Source organism: Pezoporus wallicus, unplaced genomic scaffold, assembly GCF_028554395.1.
Source record: "Pezoporus wallicus isolate ANWC-B61680 ecotype Strahan unplaced genomic scaffold, APGP_CSIRO_Pwel_v1 contig_6464, whole genome shotgun sequence".
Lineage (NCBI taxonomy): Eukaryota > Metazoa > Chordata > Aves > Psittaciformes > Psittacidae > Pezoporus > Pezoporus wallicus.
Window position 1 is genome coordinate 2,478,540 of NW_026642130.1, and position 19,774 is coordinate 2,498,313.

General features: G+C 49.7%; 2 protein-coding genes across 2 annotated transcripts; one reads left to right on the forward strand and one right to left on the reverse strand.

Moving 5' to 3' along the window:
- Positions 1 to 239: 239 nt before the first annotated feature.
- LOC130609074 (gallinacin-4-like) lies at positions 240 to 3,422 on the reverse strand. The gene is made up of 3 exons (XM_057427670.1): positions 3,254 to 3,422; positions 2,444 to 2,530; positions 240 to 370 (listed from the first exon to the last, which is right to left on the reverse strand). The coding sequence occupies exons 2-3, from the start codon at positions 2,499 to 2,501 to the stop codon at positions 240 to 242; spliced, it is 189 nt and encodes a 62-aa protein (XP_057283653.1). The 5' UTR covers positions 2,502 to 2,530; positions 3,254 to 3,422.
- Positions 3,423 to 11,418: 7,996 nt separating this feature from the next.
- On the forward strand, positions 11,419 to 15,989 carry XKR5 (XK related 5). The gene is given in 7 exon segments (XM_057427554.1): positions 11,419 to 11,934; positions 11,937 to 11,976; positions 12,662 to 12,871; positions 12,998 to 13,167; positions 13,594 to 13,705; positions 14,994 to 15,868; positions 15,870 to 15,989. Coding segments are annotated over 7 exon segments (1,650 nt in total). The 5' UTR covers positions 11,419 to 11,811.
- The last annotated feature ends 3,785 nt before the right edge of the window (positions 15,990 to 19,774 follow it).

A 19,774-nucleotide genomic window follows, 5' to 3' on the forward strand; every position in this document is an offset into this window, starting at 1 on the left:
TTTATTGAAAGAATAATGGTGAATAATGGCCAGTACAATGGTTCCCTGAGTCCAGCGGTGTAAAAAGCGATCGTCTCCATATCACTGGAGATCCTCTGCAAGTAGCCACACTACAACCTACACAAAGGAAAGAATATTTCAGGGTTTTCATGCTTGCGTCAATGGGGAAAATCAATCCACATTAATATGAATTAACTGAAAATTTAGGAAGTAATCTTTGCCCCAGTTAAATCCTAAACTCACCATCTACAGCAAGAATGTCCCAAACGACATACTCCCAGGTAAATGTTGCCCCGAGGGCATATCCCGGGGTAGCAGAAAGTCCCACGATATCCACATCGCATAAAAGGTCCTGTAGGTTTTGCAAAGCCTGTAAAAAGCAGGACACAGTTGTTTCTGTTGGGGTTTTGCATTTTTCTAATTCCCATGAGCTGACACCATGGCAAAATGGTGCCCAAAGTCATGGCAGTCCTAATGCAACCCTCGGAGGAGGAGGGTTGAAAACCACACAAATGCCATAATTCCTTCTTGAGATATAAGAACTGTGTTTCCAAGCCTAGGAACCCTTAGGAAGTCATATTTTAGGGACAGACACCAGAAACCTGATAGAAAACAGTAAGTAGACACTTAACCAGCTCTTAAAGTCTTACAAGTCACAGTTAAGGAGAGATGCACAAGCTCAGCTGAGAGACTGCCACTTCTAGGGCAAAAAGATGAGGATTTCTGTGCATCTGGATTTCCATAGATTTGTCCTATTTTCCTCCTTACAAATTTCACCCATGTCTCAAAACAGGTCCTGGTGTCTGGCAGTCTATATAGATGGCGCCAGTACATGGATAAGTTCAACAATGCATGTAGAATAACCACTTCCATGCCACTAAAGACAACATGACAGGTGTTGTCCTCTTGGTCTGAGGCTGAGCAGCATGGCATTGCTCTGTTCTACATGGCTAAATTTTCACCCTCTTTTAATTCCCCATTAAAATAGGATATCCACATTCAAAGCGCCTTTTAGGAATGGCCACGAGCCTGTGCTATTCCCAGAACAGGTTTTATCCATGAAAGTGCTAGTTGTCAGCAGTGAAAATTACCCGAGGGAGCTGCCTTCTAATTAGGCAGCATGTTGCCTGTTTGGTTGATTCATAAAGATGCAGCCTGGCTTGCTGATGCGTTCTGGATGCACCTGATTGACTGCACATGAACCAGTTAATTCCAGTTTCACAGCTCATGCATCCAACCCCAGTCCAGCACATCCAGGAAGTGCAGAGCTTGTTCCAGCAAAGAGACCCTGAATATTATGTATGTACATATGCATCCCTGGTGTGTTAGATTCACAGCACGTGAGTGGTGTGGTGCATACACACACAGCAGTACCCAGAAAATTCCAGGCAGGAATAAAGGAGTGCAGGGAAGGGTGAATAAAACTCTTCTGGTCCCAAACTGTCTGTCTGTGGGGCATTGAAGAGCACTCTCAGCTCTCAGAAACACTTTCTAACAGATACATTTCTTGCTGTAGTATACTCAGAAGGTAGGTCCTTCTGAAACAGCCCAAATGTTCCCTGTGTGTGTCTGTAGGTGAAATAAGGACATAAAACAGGCCAAGGGAACACTTTGCCCAGTGTCCTGCCTATGAGAACTTCAATAAGCAGAAGCCCAGGTAACAATAAGACCAGGCAAGCATATATGACATTTCTCCCACATTCTGGTCTGCAGTTCATCACAGTATCTTCCCATCCTTAATCCCCCAGAGGGCACTTTCCATCCTCTTCCCATAGACATCAACACCAAGCCTCCACTTGGCTGTGCATGCAGTGCCCTGCACTGTAGATATCCCATTTTAGGGATGGTGTTTAAACGCAGGCCCTTTTTCTGGACAATAAGGAGGGTTTTGTGTTCCAGACTTCTTAGCACCTCCCGAACAGGCACAGCCTCACACCACCAGTTACTGTTGCACAGGTTTCTCCTCCAAGAGAAAGCCACAAGTAGCATTTCAACCGTAACTCATGATCTTCTGCTTGCTCACCCCAAGTACAAGGTTCTGAAGCAAAGGCTGTTTGGAGAGCATGGGACCTACTCTTTTTCTGTGTGGCTTAAGAACAGCTGACTATAAGTGTTTGTTGTAAGGTGACCCAGAGACCAAGTGTAAGAGTCTGCAAGCTTCAATTGGGAAAACACTGGTGCTGAATGGTAATTTTAGGGGTATCCCTAGTGCTTTCAACTCAGACTGGATTTTCAGATATGTAGCAAAGGCACTGAATTGAAGTTGGGCGAAACACTGGTTGAAGTGTTTGCCTGCTAATTTCATCCATCATCTATAATCTGCCAACAAGTTTTGATGATCTGTGTGAAGATTCTCTGCAGAAGGCAGCTTGGCCACTTGCAGAGCTTTATAAGACACCAGTGCCTCCTTCTATATAGCCCCTCCTCTTCATTTAAACCTTACCTGCAGCTCCGTAAAACACCACCAAGAGGAGAGTGAAGAGGAAGGAAAGGATTTTCATGGCAGAGGGTGGACTGGGAGCTTCTGTAACTACAGACAAAGGAGACCAAGATGTTAGTAAGAGGGTTGTCTCTGCACAATCAGAGGGTTGAGAAATGACATACAGAAATGTTCCTCAAGATCAGACGTTATCTAGAAGTGGTATTACATACTTTCTTCATAATAATGTCTATTGTTCCAAGGGTTCCATAGGAATGGCACAGGAAGAAACTTCCTTATAGAGAAATAAAATTTTATATACCTTTTGAATTAACATATTAATTAACCAGGTATTTTTCCCTGATTGCTTGATACTTGGCAATGCATTGCAATAAGTTTTATTTGCCCTATGGAAGTTAAAGCAGTTAATTGATAAAGAAAAATTAAGACAATTTTTGCTATATTTATACAAAACAACATGATGTGTGTTCTGAAGCTTTTCTACTAAAAAGGCAAGAAAAGTTCCTTCACAATTAAGTGCCATTCTTGCATAGAGGCTGTTGCTTTTCCTTCACCTCAAGAATTACATGATTTCCAGGATACACTTCCAAGTTTGTGCATTTCCTCTCAGCTCTTCTCCTGCAGCCAACAGAAACCCTTCTCCATTACCGATCTTTGAATTCTCTAGAACTGACTCTTGATAGACCAGAGTCACTGCACAGTTAAGGCTATAACAGTGAAGCATAATTATACATGAATGATATAAAGTCTCCAGCCCATTTAAGAAGGAGAGAACTTTTAAGAAAGGCTCAATAATGAGATTTCAGTTGTTACCAGGTCAGAGGAAGCTCTAGGTAGAACAGCCCTTGGATCAGTGTCAGCCACACAGATGCATTAAGATGAAAGAGCAGAACTTGGCTTTATGCTGTTTCTGGAGGATGGTGAAGGATGCTTGATGTTCAGAGCCTTCTGGTGGCCAATCAGACAATCTCCACAGCTTCAGGGAGTATCGGGGAGGTCCAATGAAACCTCTCTGTTACTGTCCTGCTGTGAGGAACCGAAGTATTTCTTTCAAAACATTGCAGCATCGCCTCGGGAAATGCGTTGGGCTGCACATAAACTGCCTTGGGCCACCTCCATTTGTGCAATGTGCTTGGCCACAGCAGCTCCCTCAAGGTTTCTCTGCCATATAGAGCATATTGAGATGATCTCCTAGGCAGAAGTTCTTCCTTTTGAGGGTGGTGAGGCCCTGGCACAGGCTGCCCAGAGAAGCTGTGGCTGCCCCATCCCTGGCAGTGTTCAAGGCCAGGTTGAATGGGGCTTGGAGCAACCTGGTCTAGTGGAAGGTGTCCCTGACCGTGGCAGGGGGTTGGAACTGGATGAGCTTTAAGGTCCTTTCTAGCCCGAACCAGTCTGTGATTCTATAACATTATACTTATAACCTTTCTAAAAAGGAAAAAGGGAAAAGGTGGTTTTTTTTGGTGTCTGTTTTTTGGGTTTTTTTTCTTTTTAACTTTTGCAACACTTTCAGTACTAACTTCCTGCACCATATATAAGACAATTTAAAAAATATCTATTTATGAAAACAATTACTCAAACCACCCCAATGATAAGGTGTTTTAAATCTTTGCATTGGGTTTGTATGGCAAGGTCTCGGACATGAGCAGGAGTTTACATTTATTCTTCTGTAGCTTCTGCTGCCGTTCATCTACCTTCTGAAGGAGACGCTGGAGCAAGAGGTGCTATCTATCTTCCCTATTTCAAGGACTAGACAATAAGGGGTGTCATGTGCTTGGATGCTCCCAATTCCATATGCCTGGAAAGGACCGCAAGGCTATGCCAGCTTGCCTCAGTTAGTTTGAGGGGTCACATAATGCTGCTTAAGCAAATTGGTGCCACCAGGCTGAGACACACAGGGACAAAAGATAGAAAAGGCAGTTTTTAGGTGCCTCATGGGACCCCAAAGAAGTGTGTCTGGCACAGTGCTGCAAATGCACCTCTTCCATGTTCTGCGATGCCGGTAGGCAGAGCCTGACAACCAGTTCAGAGGCAGATACAGATGTTGTGCAATCCTTCATTAGAGGAGATGATAGATCTGTCCCTGCTGTCTTACAGCACAGCCTTCTGGACCAATGTGATATTGCCAGAGTCAAGGAGAAAGCAGTCTGTGCTGTAGTGGATCTGTGGCATGTTTTCTAGCACGCATCTCAGGTAGAAAAGAGAAGAAAGCCTCCTTCTGCCTGACATGTCTGGTGCCCAGCAGGATTAGACCCTGGGACCTTTTGGAAATGGGCTATCAAGAAGAGGAAGGCTGGAAGATCAGCTCTGTTTCCTCTTGCTGAGTCTTTCCATGCTCAGCCATGGATGGATTCTGATCTTCACAATGTCAGAAGTTGGTGCAATGATTTCAGCAGAGTTTCTTCTGATTTACACCTCTCAGCACAGCGAGGAGCAGAACAGAGTCTTAAATTGCAGAAGACATTGCCCTGGTTACATTTGCCATTTTAGCTTGAATACATTTGGTCATGATTTCTCTCTAAATGCAGAGGTATTTATAGACCTCTAGGCTGTGATTCTAACCTAGGCATGGTTAAAGCTTTCTTCAGTGTCTGTCCTGTGCTGCTGTAATTCCTACACCTCCAAGAGCATGAAGGTCTTGTAAGTGGTGACCCTGTCAACACTCAGGTGTTGCAGCTGGCAAAACAGGGGCTTATTGGGGTAATAGTTCTGCAAAGCAGAATTAGCATGTTGCTGCTGGCCTAGCTCCAGACACTGAGAACCCTCTGTTGCCTGTCTCTGTGTCATGGTTTAAACCCAGTCAGGCAACTTGTTCACTCACTCCCAGTGAGTGGTGCCGAGCTGACAACAATCGAGGGCTGCCCCCCCCACCGGGGCTCTCCCCTTCCCCGCTCCCAGAGGAATGGGGAGGAGGATCGAAAGCGTGCAACTCCTACGGGTTGAGACAAGAACAGTCCAGCAACCAATGTACAACACAAATCACCACCGCTACTATCAACTACAACAATGATAAGGGAAAATAACAAGGGAAGAGAATACGATACCACCGGCCAAGAAAACGAGTTCCACCCGGAAGCCCGTGTCCTTCCGGGTAACTCCCAGTCACCCCCCACCCCGGCCATGACGTGCTGTGGTATGGAATACCTCCCCGGCTAGCCCGGGTCAGGCCCCCATCTCTGCTTCCTCCCGGCTTCCCCTCCTCCCTGGCAGAGCATGAGCCTCACAAAGTCCTTGGTCAGGGTAAACATCACTTAGCAACAACCGAAAACATCGACTTCACCAACACTGTTCTCAGGCTGGAAGTCAAAACACAGCACTGTACCAGCTACCACAAAGGAAAAAAAAAACATGACTGCTACTGCTGAACCCAGGACATTATCCACCCCTTATTCCATACCATTCACGTCGTGCTCAGATCCCACATTTTCAATACACCATCGCTCTCCCATATATATACATCCATATACATACAGACCAAGAGGAAAAGATCATTTTCTTAGTGCATGGACCAATCCCTATTGCCGCCGGTGTACTGTTGTGATCGCAATTGGCACATGTTGTTCTTCAACTTTCAGCAACCCCACAGCAGAGGGATCTTCTGAGAGACCAGGCAAGGTGGACAGCTGCTCAATTTCCTCAGTCTCCAAAGCAGCAATACCAAAAGCCCACCGGTACCGTTTTGGGTCTTTGAAGTACCCTCTCTTGAGGTAGTCTATGCCGAGGATGCATGGAGCCTCTGGACCAGTCACAATAGCGTGCTTTTGCCATTCCCTCCCAGTCAGGCTGATTTCAGCCTCCAGCACGTTGCCATGATTTGTCCATCTCTGGTATGGCCAGAATGACCACACACCTCATTTAAGTGTTTTACTAATTCTTCTGGATTTTGCAGTTGTTCGGTAGTGAAATTCCAAAGTACTGGAGGGGCCCACTGACCTAAATACTTGCCCATACTATCCCACACACCCTGCCACTCATGGCTGTCCAGCCTCAGTGAAAATCTCTTGGTCCTCCTACATCGTCGTTTGACCCCAGACAAGACCCAAACCTGACTCTGCTTAACTCTTGAAATCAGTAGTGGGCAAAACACACTCTGTATGCGTGTTAGCATGGTGATTCCCATCACCATCAGTAAACAAGTCTCAACAGCATTAAAAGGCCATTCAAAAAATTCAAAACTCTCAAATGTAAATGGTCTGGGGGGACGACTGGGAGGGTAAAAGGATGTCTCCTTCACAGGTTGAGCACCTGAGAAGGAGAAAAAAGATGTGTAATTGCTAAGCACCTCCATCATATACCTCCCAAAGTATAAAGGTGGTGACCACACTGGGAACATAAGCCAGATCAGTTTCATGATCAATGATTCTATTGTATTACAAGTCATTACCATAAAGTACAATGAGACAAAAACCTTAGCCCAAGCCCCACACTTTAAAAACACTAATACAGCAAATACCGGATGGACGTAAGATACGATATACTGAAACTGTGAGATCAAGAGGAACAACCTTGAGAGCCAATAAATCAGCATTGTGACAAGTGACTATCAATCCAGTCAGATCTGTTCTTATCTCAACCCCTCGTGCCCCACGTTGGGCGCCAAAAGAACTGTCGTGGTTTAAACGCAGTCAGGTAACTTGTTCACTCTCCCAGTGAGTGGTGCCGAGCTGACAACAATCGAGGTCCGTGTCTGTCTCCCCCCGCACCGGGGCTCTCCCCTTCCCCACTGCCAGAGGAATGGGGAGGAGGATCGAAAGCGTGCAACTCCTACGGGTTGAGACAAGAACAGTCCAGCAACCAATGTACAACACAAATCACCACCGCTACCACCAATGACAACAATGATAAGAGAAAATAACAAGGGAAGAGAATACAATACCACCGGCCAAGAAAACGAGTCCCACCCAGAAGCCCGTGTCCTTCCGGGTAACTCCCAGTTACCCCCCCTGGGCATGACGTGCTGTGGTATGGAATACCTCCCTGGCTAGCCCGGGTCAGGCACCCCATCTCTGCTTCCTCCCGGCTTCTCCTCCTCCCGGGCAGGTGAGGGTAAACATCACTTAGCAACAACCGAAAACATCTGCTTCACCAACACTGTTCCCAGGCTGGAAGTCAAAACACAGCACTGCACCAGCTACCACAAAGGAAAAACATGACTGCTACTGCTGAACCCATGAACTCTGGATGCTGTTTTTCCTTCTTTGCAACCCCTTTCCATGCCTTCCTCTGCTTCTCTTTGCCTTCTCTTTCCGTGCTTTCCTTGCTGTTCAGGGAGGGCTTGTGAGCCTGGCTACTATCTATGGGCCAGGTGTCCCATTTTGCCCCAGCATCCATAATTGCAAAATCAGGGATGTTGCAGGGGAGGTCCTTGCCCGTCCTTTCAATTCCCATATAACAACCTGCTGTCCGTGACTTTGTCTAACCCCTTTTGGACCTGCTGGTGCCTACCTCCACAGCCTTCTGTGCCAGCAACATCCAGAAATGCTGAGCCCATGCTCAGCAACTGGATTTTTATTATAGCCTTCACTATTTCGCCATGGACAGAAGAGTGTACAGCATACTACCCCTACGTGTCCTACTCCTTTCTTACCAAGGACTTCCCCCACGGCTTCCTGCTTTCCATGCATTTACAGACATTCCTACTGTTGGTTCAGCTGCCTGTTGCAAAGGGATCTTCCCTTTTTAGCCCTCTTTCTTACTTGAATCCAACCTGCAGCATTTTATGGGAGCTGGTTTTATGGGAGTTGCCGTTCTCCTCTTCCAGCTGCTTGTTCATCCCTGAGCTCTTCCCTGCGAGAGCCTCCCTTGACTTGCCCTCCATGCCTTGCAGGGATTTTTCTTAGGACTCTTTGTTTTCTTTTCCAGTCAAAGCAAATATTTCACTGAGATTCCCAGCGCAGCTTTTTTAACAGCTCTCAGACTGCCTCAGGCTTCTCACTCCTCTGCGCTGCTGCTTTTTGGTTCACATGTTGAATGTATTTGGTCCCACAGCACGGTTAAGCCTAATAATATGGTGGTCACTTTTACAGGGCAGCTCTCACAGACAGCTTCTGAATTAGTTCCTTTGCCCCACCAGGACCAAAGCCAGGAAGGCAGCTCTTCTTGTGGGTGCCAGGAATAGTAGTTCTGAGAATCACCTTTTTACTGCAACAAAAGATTTGATCTCTGCCATCTCCTAATGCCATCCACAATCACCCCTCAGCATTGCTCTGCTACACAACCTCGAGCAGAGCTGCAGAAGATGTGACCCACTATCTGCTATTTGAGTCCATCAGGGTGGGACTATTGTTTAAATCATTCTCTAAGTTGTGAAGTATTTACAGCTATGGTGTGTATTAAAACACAGTTGAAACAAGTGCACACAGGTTGAAACAAGTCAACACACGAGGGCCAGCAGGGTCTGTGTGATGTCATTAGTAGGCAAACTAAGACCCACTTTGCCTTTACTACCTCCTGTCCTATTCACGGGGCAGTGCTTAAGGGTGCGCTGTTGTGCAGGTTGTTTTGAGGCTCCTCATTGTTCCTATCCACTGGATGAGTGAAGCATGGGTTATTCAGCTCCCCAGTCTTGCTGGGCATCACTAAGCCTCAGATTGTGAACCCCCATCAAATGAAGAAGGCATTTCCAATATATATGTATATGTGTGTGTGTGTATACACACATATATATATCATGAATATATATCATAAATATAAATACTGTCAGTATACCCCTGACTCTTACATTGTCCATCTTTCCTATGGACTGAATGTTCCTGGGATCTGTGAAGAAGAGATTTTTCAATGCCTGCCCCATGATAGCCATGACATAGCTATTCACATTTCTGGAATGTGGTGGTCAGCAGTCATGCTCTACACCAAAGGATCAACTGTCCCCCAGTTGCTGGTCACAATTAAGAATGATTTTGGATACTATTTTGCTAATGATGCCCGCATTTATTATCAAAGGGGATAAACAATTTAGGATGTCAGAGCACAACTCCCAAGACCTTTCTCTTTCTCCTGGCTGTGGGTAACCAGGAAGCAATGATCTTGCTGACACTTCCCCATTTGGCACCCAGTTTCTTCTGGGGTGCAATGATTATACAACCACCTAATTGCAATGATTATACAACCACCAAGGAGTCTGACTTATTAATCCTGAAAGCCAGCCCCATGACAGAGTCACTGCAACTTCTTGGCATACCATCAAACAGCTTTTTGCTGTTATTATTCCTTATTCCTGAACTGAAAGTGTTAAAATTAATCTTAGATGGAAGAACGTGGCTTAATTATAACAGCAGGTACCTTCTGTCTGCTTGGCTACCTCGGAGGGTGGTGCAAGCCTCAGTTCACGAGCACAAAGGACTTTCAAATCACTAGTTGGAAGGAGTGATTAAGGTTCAAATACACCTTTGGGCTTGGGGAGCTTGATGATTATTAATGATATATTTCTTTGGCAGTGGCAATGTGCCATGCAAAGTCAGCTGCAGTGCATTTGCAGGACTAGCTGTGCCTGCGGGAGCTGCTACACCAAAAGCAGCACAGATGTCTGATGAGATTCTTAATCCATGTTGCTGGGCCAAACAAGTCTGAGCTCCCTAACTGCAGGAGAGAGAAGGATGTTGTGAGGGACTGTGTCAAAGGCTTTACAGAAGTCCAGGTAGACAGTATCTGTAGCAATGTACTGGGAACCTATAGAAAAACTGAGCTTTCATATTTCAAACTGTCTCTGCTCCAGGACTCAGCTGAATGGGTGAGAAATGTCACTTCTGTCAAGCAGTGGAGTCCAGGCTTTGCTCCAAGGTTTGCAAAGAACTTGATAAACTTCCCACAAACCAACAGTAAATGTGTGGAAGCCACCAAGCACATGTACATCCCTACAGCCCGGCTGATGGACAAAGCTTTGGGAGAGTCCTGCACGATTTTGCAAAAGCAGTGACAAAACCTCACATGATATTGGGACCTAATTCAATGCTCAAGGCCAGGATGGATGGGGCTTGGAGCAACCTGGTCTAGTGGAAGGTGTCCCCGCCTATGGCAGGGCTTGGAACTGGATGAGCTTTAAGGTCCCTTCTAACCCAAACCATTCTGCTATTCCATGGTTCTAATTAAAAACCCCTTCAGGACCTTTCCTGGAGCGAATTGCTGTGGGTTTGCTTGCTAAAAGACATGGACTCTGCAATGCCAAAGGCGGGGGAAAAAAGCAGACAGGAGACCTCTCTGCACACGCAAGGGCAACTGCAGCCGCTCAAGTCGGGATCACACGTCACGAAGGTTTCATCTCTTGGCTGAAGGGGAAAATAACCAGCGGAATGAATTCACGGCTCCCTGCGCATCCCGTCCGATGCCGCCTGGTGCTCAGCCCGGCGGCGAGCGCCCATCACTCGGGCACGGAGGCACCGGGGCGGGCTTGTGCAAGCGCCCCGCAAGGCACAGCCACCGCGGAGCCCTGGGTCTGGCCGTAAGCCCCCACCCATCGCCCAGCGGGAGGTGCAGCGGGGCCGGGCCGGGCCGGGGCGGGCGGGAGGGGAGGGACCTGTCCCGGCGACTCCTTCCTCCTCCTCTGCCGCGGAAGGGGCGCGCGGAATGCGCGGGGCCTTCTCGGGGCTCTGCTTGGCGCAGCTGGCGGCGGCGCGCGTGAGTGAGCGCGCAGGATGCGCGGGGGGGGGGGGGGGGGGGGCGAAGGGCTGCGCGAGGCTGCGCACACGCGGATGGGGGTGCGCGGTTCTCCGCTGGGGTCTCTCGGGCTGCATCGCCCCGAGCGCAGGGTGTCTGCATCCGTGCAGACCCCAGCCATTGTCTGCTTTTAACTGGAAATAATTAGTGGGTTTATTATTATTATTTTAATTAATTAATTAGTCTCATGAGCCCGTCTCCAAGCGCTTTTCGTCAGAGCCCTCCCTTGGGCCGAGCCCCTCGGGGGTGATGCCTGTGCCGTAGCTGACAAGCCATCAGGAGCCAGCCGCCCCAGATAAGCAGTGACAAGGGCTGCGAACCCCTTCGCCGGCTGGGAGATGAGTTTGGGTCGGGTTATGGTTAGCACTGTGCAGTTGTGGGGCATGCGTGGCTGTGGCATCCCTCAGTGGTGCCGGTTGGATGTTATCCAGGGCTCTGTGCCGTCATCCACTACCTTGTCAGCGGGCAGCTGGGCTGGTTCGGTCTGACGATCGCCTGCGTGGTGCCCGGCTACGTGGCTCAGCTCCTCAGCATCCTCTGGTTCAGGGCGGATGGCTGCCCGCCCGGCTGCTGCCTCCTGGTGCTCCACCTCCTGCAGCTGGGCCTCTGGAAGCGGTGAGTGATGCTCCCCTTCAAGCCTCCCCTAACCCTGGTGCAGTCCCAAACCAGGGTGGACATCTCATCACAGGGACTCTTGCAGGTACTGGGATGTTCCGTGGATGGTGACAAAGACAGGCGGCAGTGCTGGTGCTGGGGAGGTGCTGATGCAGCACGGGGATGTGTGTGTGCTGCAGCTCCTGGAAGCCCTGCTGCAGACCCTGCCTCACCTCCTGCTGCAGGCATATACGTTGTTGTGGCAGTCGACCCAGCGGGCTTCATCCCTGGTGAGTGGGGAGTTTCCAGGAGGATGCTGTGAGTTACAGAGGGGAATTGCATTTGGGTAAGGGATGTGTGTGTCCACCTGGCATAGTGCAGGGCTCCATCCAGAGGAACACTGTGAAGGGACTGAGAGCCCCCAGTGGAAAGCAAGCTGGGACAAATGTGACTTAAAGATTGCTGCAACTGAACCCGGCCAGTACAGTCAGTCACCCTCACAGGGGGTCTCCATGGCATGACAGTGCATTGGCTGGGATTGAACCCAACACATGTCCCTGTTGGTGGTCCAGCCCTAATCACAGTGCAGTGCTGAGCATGTAGGGGTTTAGGGCTGCTCTATAGACAAGCTGAACTTTCAGGTGTGCAAAGGGAGAAGTCTGGGGAGTAGAGTCACAGTGTCCACAAAGATGGCGTCAGTCTCTGGTCCTATTGCCGTGACTGGAGATGGACATGCTGTGCTGCTGCAGGGCTCTGCCCGTGGGAGAGAGCGGTCAGAGGATTTAAGCAGGCAGATGCAAAGCATGCAAAGGAGACCAGATTCAGCAGGAACTGGTTGAAATCCCCCAATGGGCAGGACAGATGTGTGTCTGGCTTGTGTCAGGGTGCTACCAGCAGCTCCATAACATTGAGATACAGTCCTACAACACAGCTGGACACCCCTCAGGGCGCCTGACTGCCCCTGTCCCCATGCAGGTGTCAGCGCAGGGCTGTCCCTGCTCCCTCTCTCCTGGGCTTTGGTCTCCTACAGCCGTTTCACCTGCCTGCTCAAACCTGGTCACCTCTGCCCACCGGCCGCAGCCATCCTCTGCCTGCTGCTCTGGAGGACAGGGATGCTGGGGACCAGGGTCCTGGCCCTGGTGCTCTTTGCCAGGCTCTATTCCTTTGGGGTTTTTGATGTGGCCAGTAAGACCTGTGACCGTCTTCCCCATGCCCCATCCCGCTGTCAGCCACAGCGGTGCCCCTGGTCCCGGAGCACCTTGCAGCATCCCCCAGGAATGGCTTTTCCCTTTCCATCCTTTCCCCTCGCAGGTGTCCACTGATTGCTGGTGTCCATCTGGCTGGTGGCCCAGCAGACAGACATCGTGGCCCAGTCCTGCCGCCGGGGGTTGTTCAATTGCCTGGTGGGAGCCGTGTACATATTCTGCTACATTAATGTCCGGCCTGGCCCCTCCAAGCACAGGGTGGGTGTGTTTTATGCAGTAAGTACCCGGGATATTTGGTATTCCACATGGACATAGTTGCTGGGGAGAAGCAATAGCTTCAGACTCTCCTTTCTCATCTCCCACATCACCACTTGATAAAACCTCAGCATTTACTGGTACTTCCACCTTGACGACCACACAGAGCATGGTGGATGTACCTTCTGCTCTGGCTTTGTTTTCTTAGCAGCCACACAGTGTCTTACTAACACCTGAGTGGCTGTGCTGCTCTGCCAGAGTTACTTTTTGTGGTAAAAAAGAAGGTCCAGACCTCGCAGGAAGTTCAGTCCAGTAACCCTTATGCTTAAAGTGACAAGTTAGGTGCAAAATAAATCAGTAAAATCTAGAAACTGGGTGTTTTCTGTGGTCAGAAGCATGTCTAAAGCTGTCAAAAGGAATGAAATAACAGCTCTCTTCCCTCTGCAGGTAATGCTGATGGAAAACACCCTCCTGCTGCTGTTGACCACTCGATTCCTGCAGGCAGAGCTGAGGAACAGCCTGTGCGTGACTGGAGCTGTCATGTCAGGGTCTGTAATAGGTAAGATCTGGTGGGGTTTAGAGCCTGATTTCATGTTTCAAGAGTAGCTTGAGTAAATGAGCATCATGGGTTATTTTAGCTGTATCAGAGTATTTATTTCTTCCAGCTTAAGTGTCTGAACATACTTGATAATAAATCTACCCTGAGTTTAGTTCTAAAAGCCCATCCCTGAAAAGGGAAACTTGCAGAAAGGATTGAAATGTCACCAAATGGCCCAGGTACCACTTTCAAATACAGTATGTGCAATCTTGAAGCACATCGCTGCTTTCTGGGTTCTTGGTGCTTGGGGATCAGTGCAGGCAGTGGTACAACACTCGGGATTGCTATAGGGAAAGGTTCTCATTTGAGCATATACTGATGACTTATGAAGGTGGCTTGTGACTGACGAGCCATCAATCACTGGGTATGTTTTGGAAACACACTGATGTAGGGCCATGCAGAACAACAGCAGCTTTCTCCCACCCTCTTTCCTTTCAAAGACCGGGGCCACTTGTGTAAATGGAAATGTTTCTTGTGCTCATGGGGAGGACTTTTTGGTATGATGGAGGAGGTGCTCCATACCCTGCCCATACTCTGCCTTACTCCATGCTCTGCCCATAAAGCAGGCAGCAGCTGCGGCCAGCTGGCTCATTTAATTCCCTAGAGCTTTAATGCACAACTCAGCTGAAGGAGGGGAGAGGTTGTATGATGCTTGCAAACAACCCATCAGCACTCATGTTTTCCACTGGGATGGGAGAAGAGGGGTGCTGTAATACCTACAGGATGGGCTTTGTGCATCTCCCCAGACTGGCTATGTGCACACCAATGCTGTCCCAGAAAGGGCAACTTCAGGCTGGAAAAAGAGCAATTTCTTTGGCCTTGAGTGATTTTGGGATAGAAATAGGATAGTAATAAGAAAGTGTCTTAAAAACCTGCTGGTGTCTCATTTAATGCCTAGAGGATGGGGATGCTGTGAGATGGGAGGATTCCTGCACCACACATCTCCTCTCTGCCCTTTGCCCTGCCCACTGGTGCTCAGTGGCTACCTCACTGTGCACCCATTGGTCTGCAAATCAATCCAGATAAATTCAGTCTTGTATGAAACCGAGGAGAGACTGCAGTGAGAGCATGCTCAGCGCTCCCTTTCCGGAGAGCTGCTCCTGTGGGACACTTGCATCCCTATAAAAGCATGAAAGATGTGTGTTTGGACATCTGATGCCTGGCAGCGTCTCTGGAAAGGGATCTGGAGGTGGCACCCCAATGAAACGTTGCTGAAACTCCTCCCTTGACACCCTTCTTCTCTTTTCAGGTGCCGCAGCCCTGGTGGTGTATTACAGCCTGCTCCATCCCAAGTCCGCAGAGATCTGCCAGGGCTTCCTGGAGAAAACCTGCAGTGCTGCAGCTGCCAGTGATGAGGAGGTTGCTGGAGACAGCTCCCAGGATGGGCAGAGCTTGGGAATTTCTGGAGATGGAGAGTCCTTGGGAGAGACAAGGACCAGGGCAGATCCCCCGAATGGGAATGGCTCATCGCTCCTGCAAGTCAGAGGGTGTTTGGAGGGCAGCTGGACAAACCATCACCACTGGCTGCTGGTAAGGCTGGCCTTGAAGACAGGAGATACATCCATGATCAATACAGCTTTTGGAGATGGTGTCATGGGAGAGGTTTATCCTGGCACATGGATGATGGGGAAACCTGCCAGTGTTGAGCCTGAAGCAAACCTTTCCCTCCCCACAAGGGAAATCGGTCCTGCGGGTGTTGAATGGGATCTGAGTGATGGGAAATCACAGGCAGTGGGGAATGGAGGTGGCAGCAAACCCACCACCAGCACTGCGAGAACAGCACAGGAGGATGGAGTAGGGCAGGAGCCTGGTTTTCCCCCAGCCATATCCTTTCCCAGCAGCTTCTCCCTGCATCTGACCAAGGGCTCTTCTGTGTATTACAGTGCAAGTGCAGGAGGCATCACATCACCCAGTGAGGGGACAGTCCCAGCTACAAGCATGGCCCTGGTGCAAGGGGACAGCAAAGCCCAGCCTCCTCCAGGCTGCCTGGGAGAAGGAGGACATGGAGAGGATTTATCCCTTGAGATGGTGACCATCAGCCCAATACTGGGCACTTGTGCCCACAAGCATCTGCAGCACAGCTCTACCCTCAGCAGCACAGGTGGCTGTGGGGTGGTGGATCAGTCCCAAAGAGTGTCATTGCCTTTGGGGCACCCATTGTGGCACACGGGGGACTGTTGCGAAGAGCAAGCTGAGGCCACGCTTCACTTCCACCCCCAAGGCTGACCCTGGGTGCCCACAGTGAGGGCTGGAGGAGATGGGAGAGGGGATGAACCAGTCTGGGTTGCTGGATTTACCTTGTAAACTCCATGCATTGTCACCTTGGGTCAGCACTGGGGTGACTGCCTCCGTGATAGGGTACAGCAGGAGGCTGTGGTATGTTAATGCTGGCCATGAAGACTGTCCCCATGGTGCCCCTGGTGCTGCTGGGCAGATGGGGTGCTCCATCACTAGGACATCACCTTACCTCCTGGTGCATCTTCTACTTGCAGTTTTGGAGATTCAAAGGTCCTGAAAAACCTTAAAAGTCCAGGTTTAGGTATTTATTAAACTTACTTATGTACACTGCTAGGCAGCTAGAGCATGATGCCTTTGATATATTTGTAGCAGTGCCTTGAAGCATGTCCTTTAACAAGTGCCTATACAAGCTGCTGGCCTATCCCAGTGTGGAGATCTGGTTGCTGCCTCCAGAGCCTTCAATGCTGGCCAAAACAGGAGTCTTCTCAGGCCAAATAAGTGTCTAAAGCAGAAAAATTGACTTTTACTCTCAGATTCCATTTCTTAGGGGCAGAATAGGCCCTAAAGTAAGGCTCAGCAGTGCTTGATTTAATTTTCCCTCATCATGTTCACCTTGTGAGCTTTACCAACTCCATTTGCTGGAGCCAAATAGGATGGCAGACCCTCTTCATGCTACAGACCACAGCCTCAGGAGCCTGAACTGTAGACAAAAGCCATGTCCTGCTTTGCTCGCCTGCCACCACCCTGCTTCCTCAAGTGGCCTTTTTCTGCAGCTTCTTCCTTGCTGCAGATAATCCAGCTTTGTCTGGATGCTCCCTCTTAACTTTAGCCTCAAGCCAAATCTCAAAACACATCTATGTGCTCCTGCTCCTGTAAAATCCCCATTGCAGGCAGGGTTTATTTATATCAGGAACCAAAGTCTGATATATTCCTTATTTATATCAGGAACTAAAGACCTCAACTGGGGTCTCAGAAATAGCTCATGCTTCCAGCTGGGCTGGCTGGACAAGGGTTTGTGCCCAGGGCATGGCTTGACATGTTGTATAGGTCTGGTCAGCTGCTTCACCACCAAGCTCACGTGTACACATCTGGCTGCGTCTTCCAGCTGTTGTCCTGCTGTGGGCAGGACACTGGTGGTGCCCCAGGGCAGACGAGGCAGCAGGAAGGACAGGCATGCAAGGAATTATTAAAATGAGCTTCCATGTAACAGTCACAGCTCCAGACTGACCCAGCCTTCAAGCTCATCTGGGCACTTGCAACCCAGCTGGTGCCAGTTTCAGAGTGAAGCTGCTTTCCAACATGACAAAAGCTCCATGCCTCCACCTGGATCCCAGCACTGCCATGCTGTGGCTGTGCTTTGCTGGTCCAGAGTCCTCCTCACTATGCACATCACACACAAGGCAGCAGAGCTGCCATAGCATTATGGAGATTCTTATCTAGTTTAGTTTTTTACTTTAGATAATACATAATGATGCTTTAAAAACAAACCAGTTTTTGCTGTGTCTGTGTCTCATGTTGGGAGTGCACATAAGCATGGAGAGGTCCTCTGGACCTTGCTGTAGGGGACGTTCAACCTTGGTGTCCTGCTGCTTTGCACGCGAACCGCTGCACAGCTTCCTGGCTGGATGTGACATCCCCTCTCCTTTGCAACTCCATTTTCCTGCTTTCTTAGATTTTTTACCCATTCTAGTTCTACCCACCACAAGCTGTTTGATTGAGCAAGGGTCTTCCCTCTCTCCAGCTGAAAGTATGCAAAGAAAGAACCCAGACAGGCATGCACACAGCACTTCACATCCCTTCCTTTCTCTCTTCCCCACGCTTTTCTCCTGCAATCCCAAATTGTCAGGATTTTCAGCAGGAGGATGAAGAAGGGACCTGGGATCTCCCACATGGGAAGGCATTTCTCCCTATGGCTTCTTGCTCCTTAGCCACCAGAGGGAGATGCTGCTCAAGCCCACAAAAGCAGAAGCCTTGATCCTAGAGGCTGCTTGCCCATCCAGTGCTCAGAGGAGAGGGATGTGCAGGACTGATGCTGCTGTGGGGTATGAGCAAAATGGGGAGGGCTGGGATGCTGCCGGTATCCGAGGTGCACAGTGGGGAATGTGATGATGGCTGTGAGAGTCTCCTTTTACCACCCTAGGCACCATCAGGCTATGGGGAAAATTTGGAAACCTTAGCACTGGATGCAGCATGGGAACCTGCTGGTTTGGTAGGACTGGCTCTGGCTGTCACCACCACGGTGCTGAGTCCTGATGCTTGGCAGTGTACCCATGGAGCTCTGCACATATGCCCAAGTGGGTGACATGGTCACTGCCACGCTCTTTGTCTTCACATCAACCTGTGGGCACAGAGGTCCCACACACACTGCTCTTTGTGGAGCAAGGTGTCCTGGGCCAGTCGGAACCCAGGGTGTGAAGCTGCATAAGAAAAGGATTTGGTTCCTCCAGGTGTCCCAAATGCTTGAGCAGACACTGACAGTCCCTCTGCTCCTTCCGCAGCATTTCCCATGAAGCTCTCTTTGGATGGGGTGTGTCATCCTGAGATAGACCTTAAGATCTGCATAGCCTTTGGGGATGCAGCTCATCAGTAACATGGGGGCTTCAGCCACTCACATAAGGGAGGATATCACAGACTGGTTTGGGTTGGAAGGGACCTTAAAGCTCATCTGCTTCCAAGTCCCTGCCTCAGGCACAGACACCTTCCACTAGAGCAGGTTGCTTCAAGCCCTGTCCAACCTGCCCCCCAGGGATGGGGCAGTCACAGCTTCTCTGGGCAACCTGTGCCAGGGCCTCACAGGTTAGATCTCATCCCAATCTCCCCTCTGTCAGGTTAAAGCCATCCCCCTTGTCCTGTCCCTACAGGCCCTTGTCAAAAGCCCCTCTCCAGTTTTCTTGTCAGCCCCTTTAGGCACTGGAAGCTGCTCTAAGGTCTCCCTGGAGCCTTCCCTTCTCCAGGCTGAACAAGCCCAGCTCTCTCAGCCAGTCTCCATAGCAGAGCTACTCCAGCCCTTGGAGCAATTTCGTGACCTCCTCTGAACTCCCTCCAACAGCTCCACATCCTACTTATGCTGGGGCCCCAGAGATGGACACAGGACTGCAGGGGAGGACCTCACCAGAGCAGAGGGGGAGAATCCCCTCCCTCGACCTGCTGGTCACACTGCTGGTGATGCAGTCCAGGACACGGTTCGTTTCTGGGCTGCAGCCTCCACCCCACTGATTCTGCTGTGCTCCTGCCTGCTCTGGAATAGAAACTTTCTGCTCATTTGCCTCCTATGAACCTCTTCTGTTCACTTTGCTTTCCAAAGGAACGCTCTCCAGCACTTCAGAGAGGAGGAGCACCATGCCCCAGCCCAGGGGAGCTCAGCGCCACTGATGAGAGGACCTCTCATGGGCTGTGAAAGGGCAGCAAGGGAGCGGAGAGCAGGAATCAGTGGTGAATTCTGACAATGCAGGGAGTGACCCATGGGCTGCAGAGCAGAACTGGCTGTGCCACTCACTGGTGATCTGCAAACAGGAGCAAACAGGAAGGAACAGAGGCTACATCCCTCTTAAACAATACCCAGGCCAGCACCTGGGCTTGGGGATGTGGCTGTCCAGCCCATTGGCACTGTCCCCTATGCTTGTTGTGTTTAACGGGTCACTCTTGTCCCTCTTCCAAGATAACATAAAATAAAGTGGGTTGGAAAGGTACTTTCATGGGATCTTGCCTTCCAGCAGCGCATTCTGAGCCCTCAGGTGCCAGGTTTTGGGGTCGGTTTTGCTGACATTCTCTCTCCAAAATGATGCAACACCT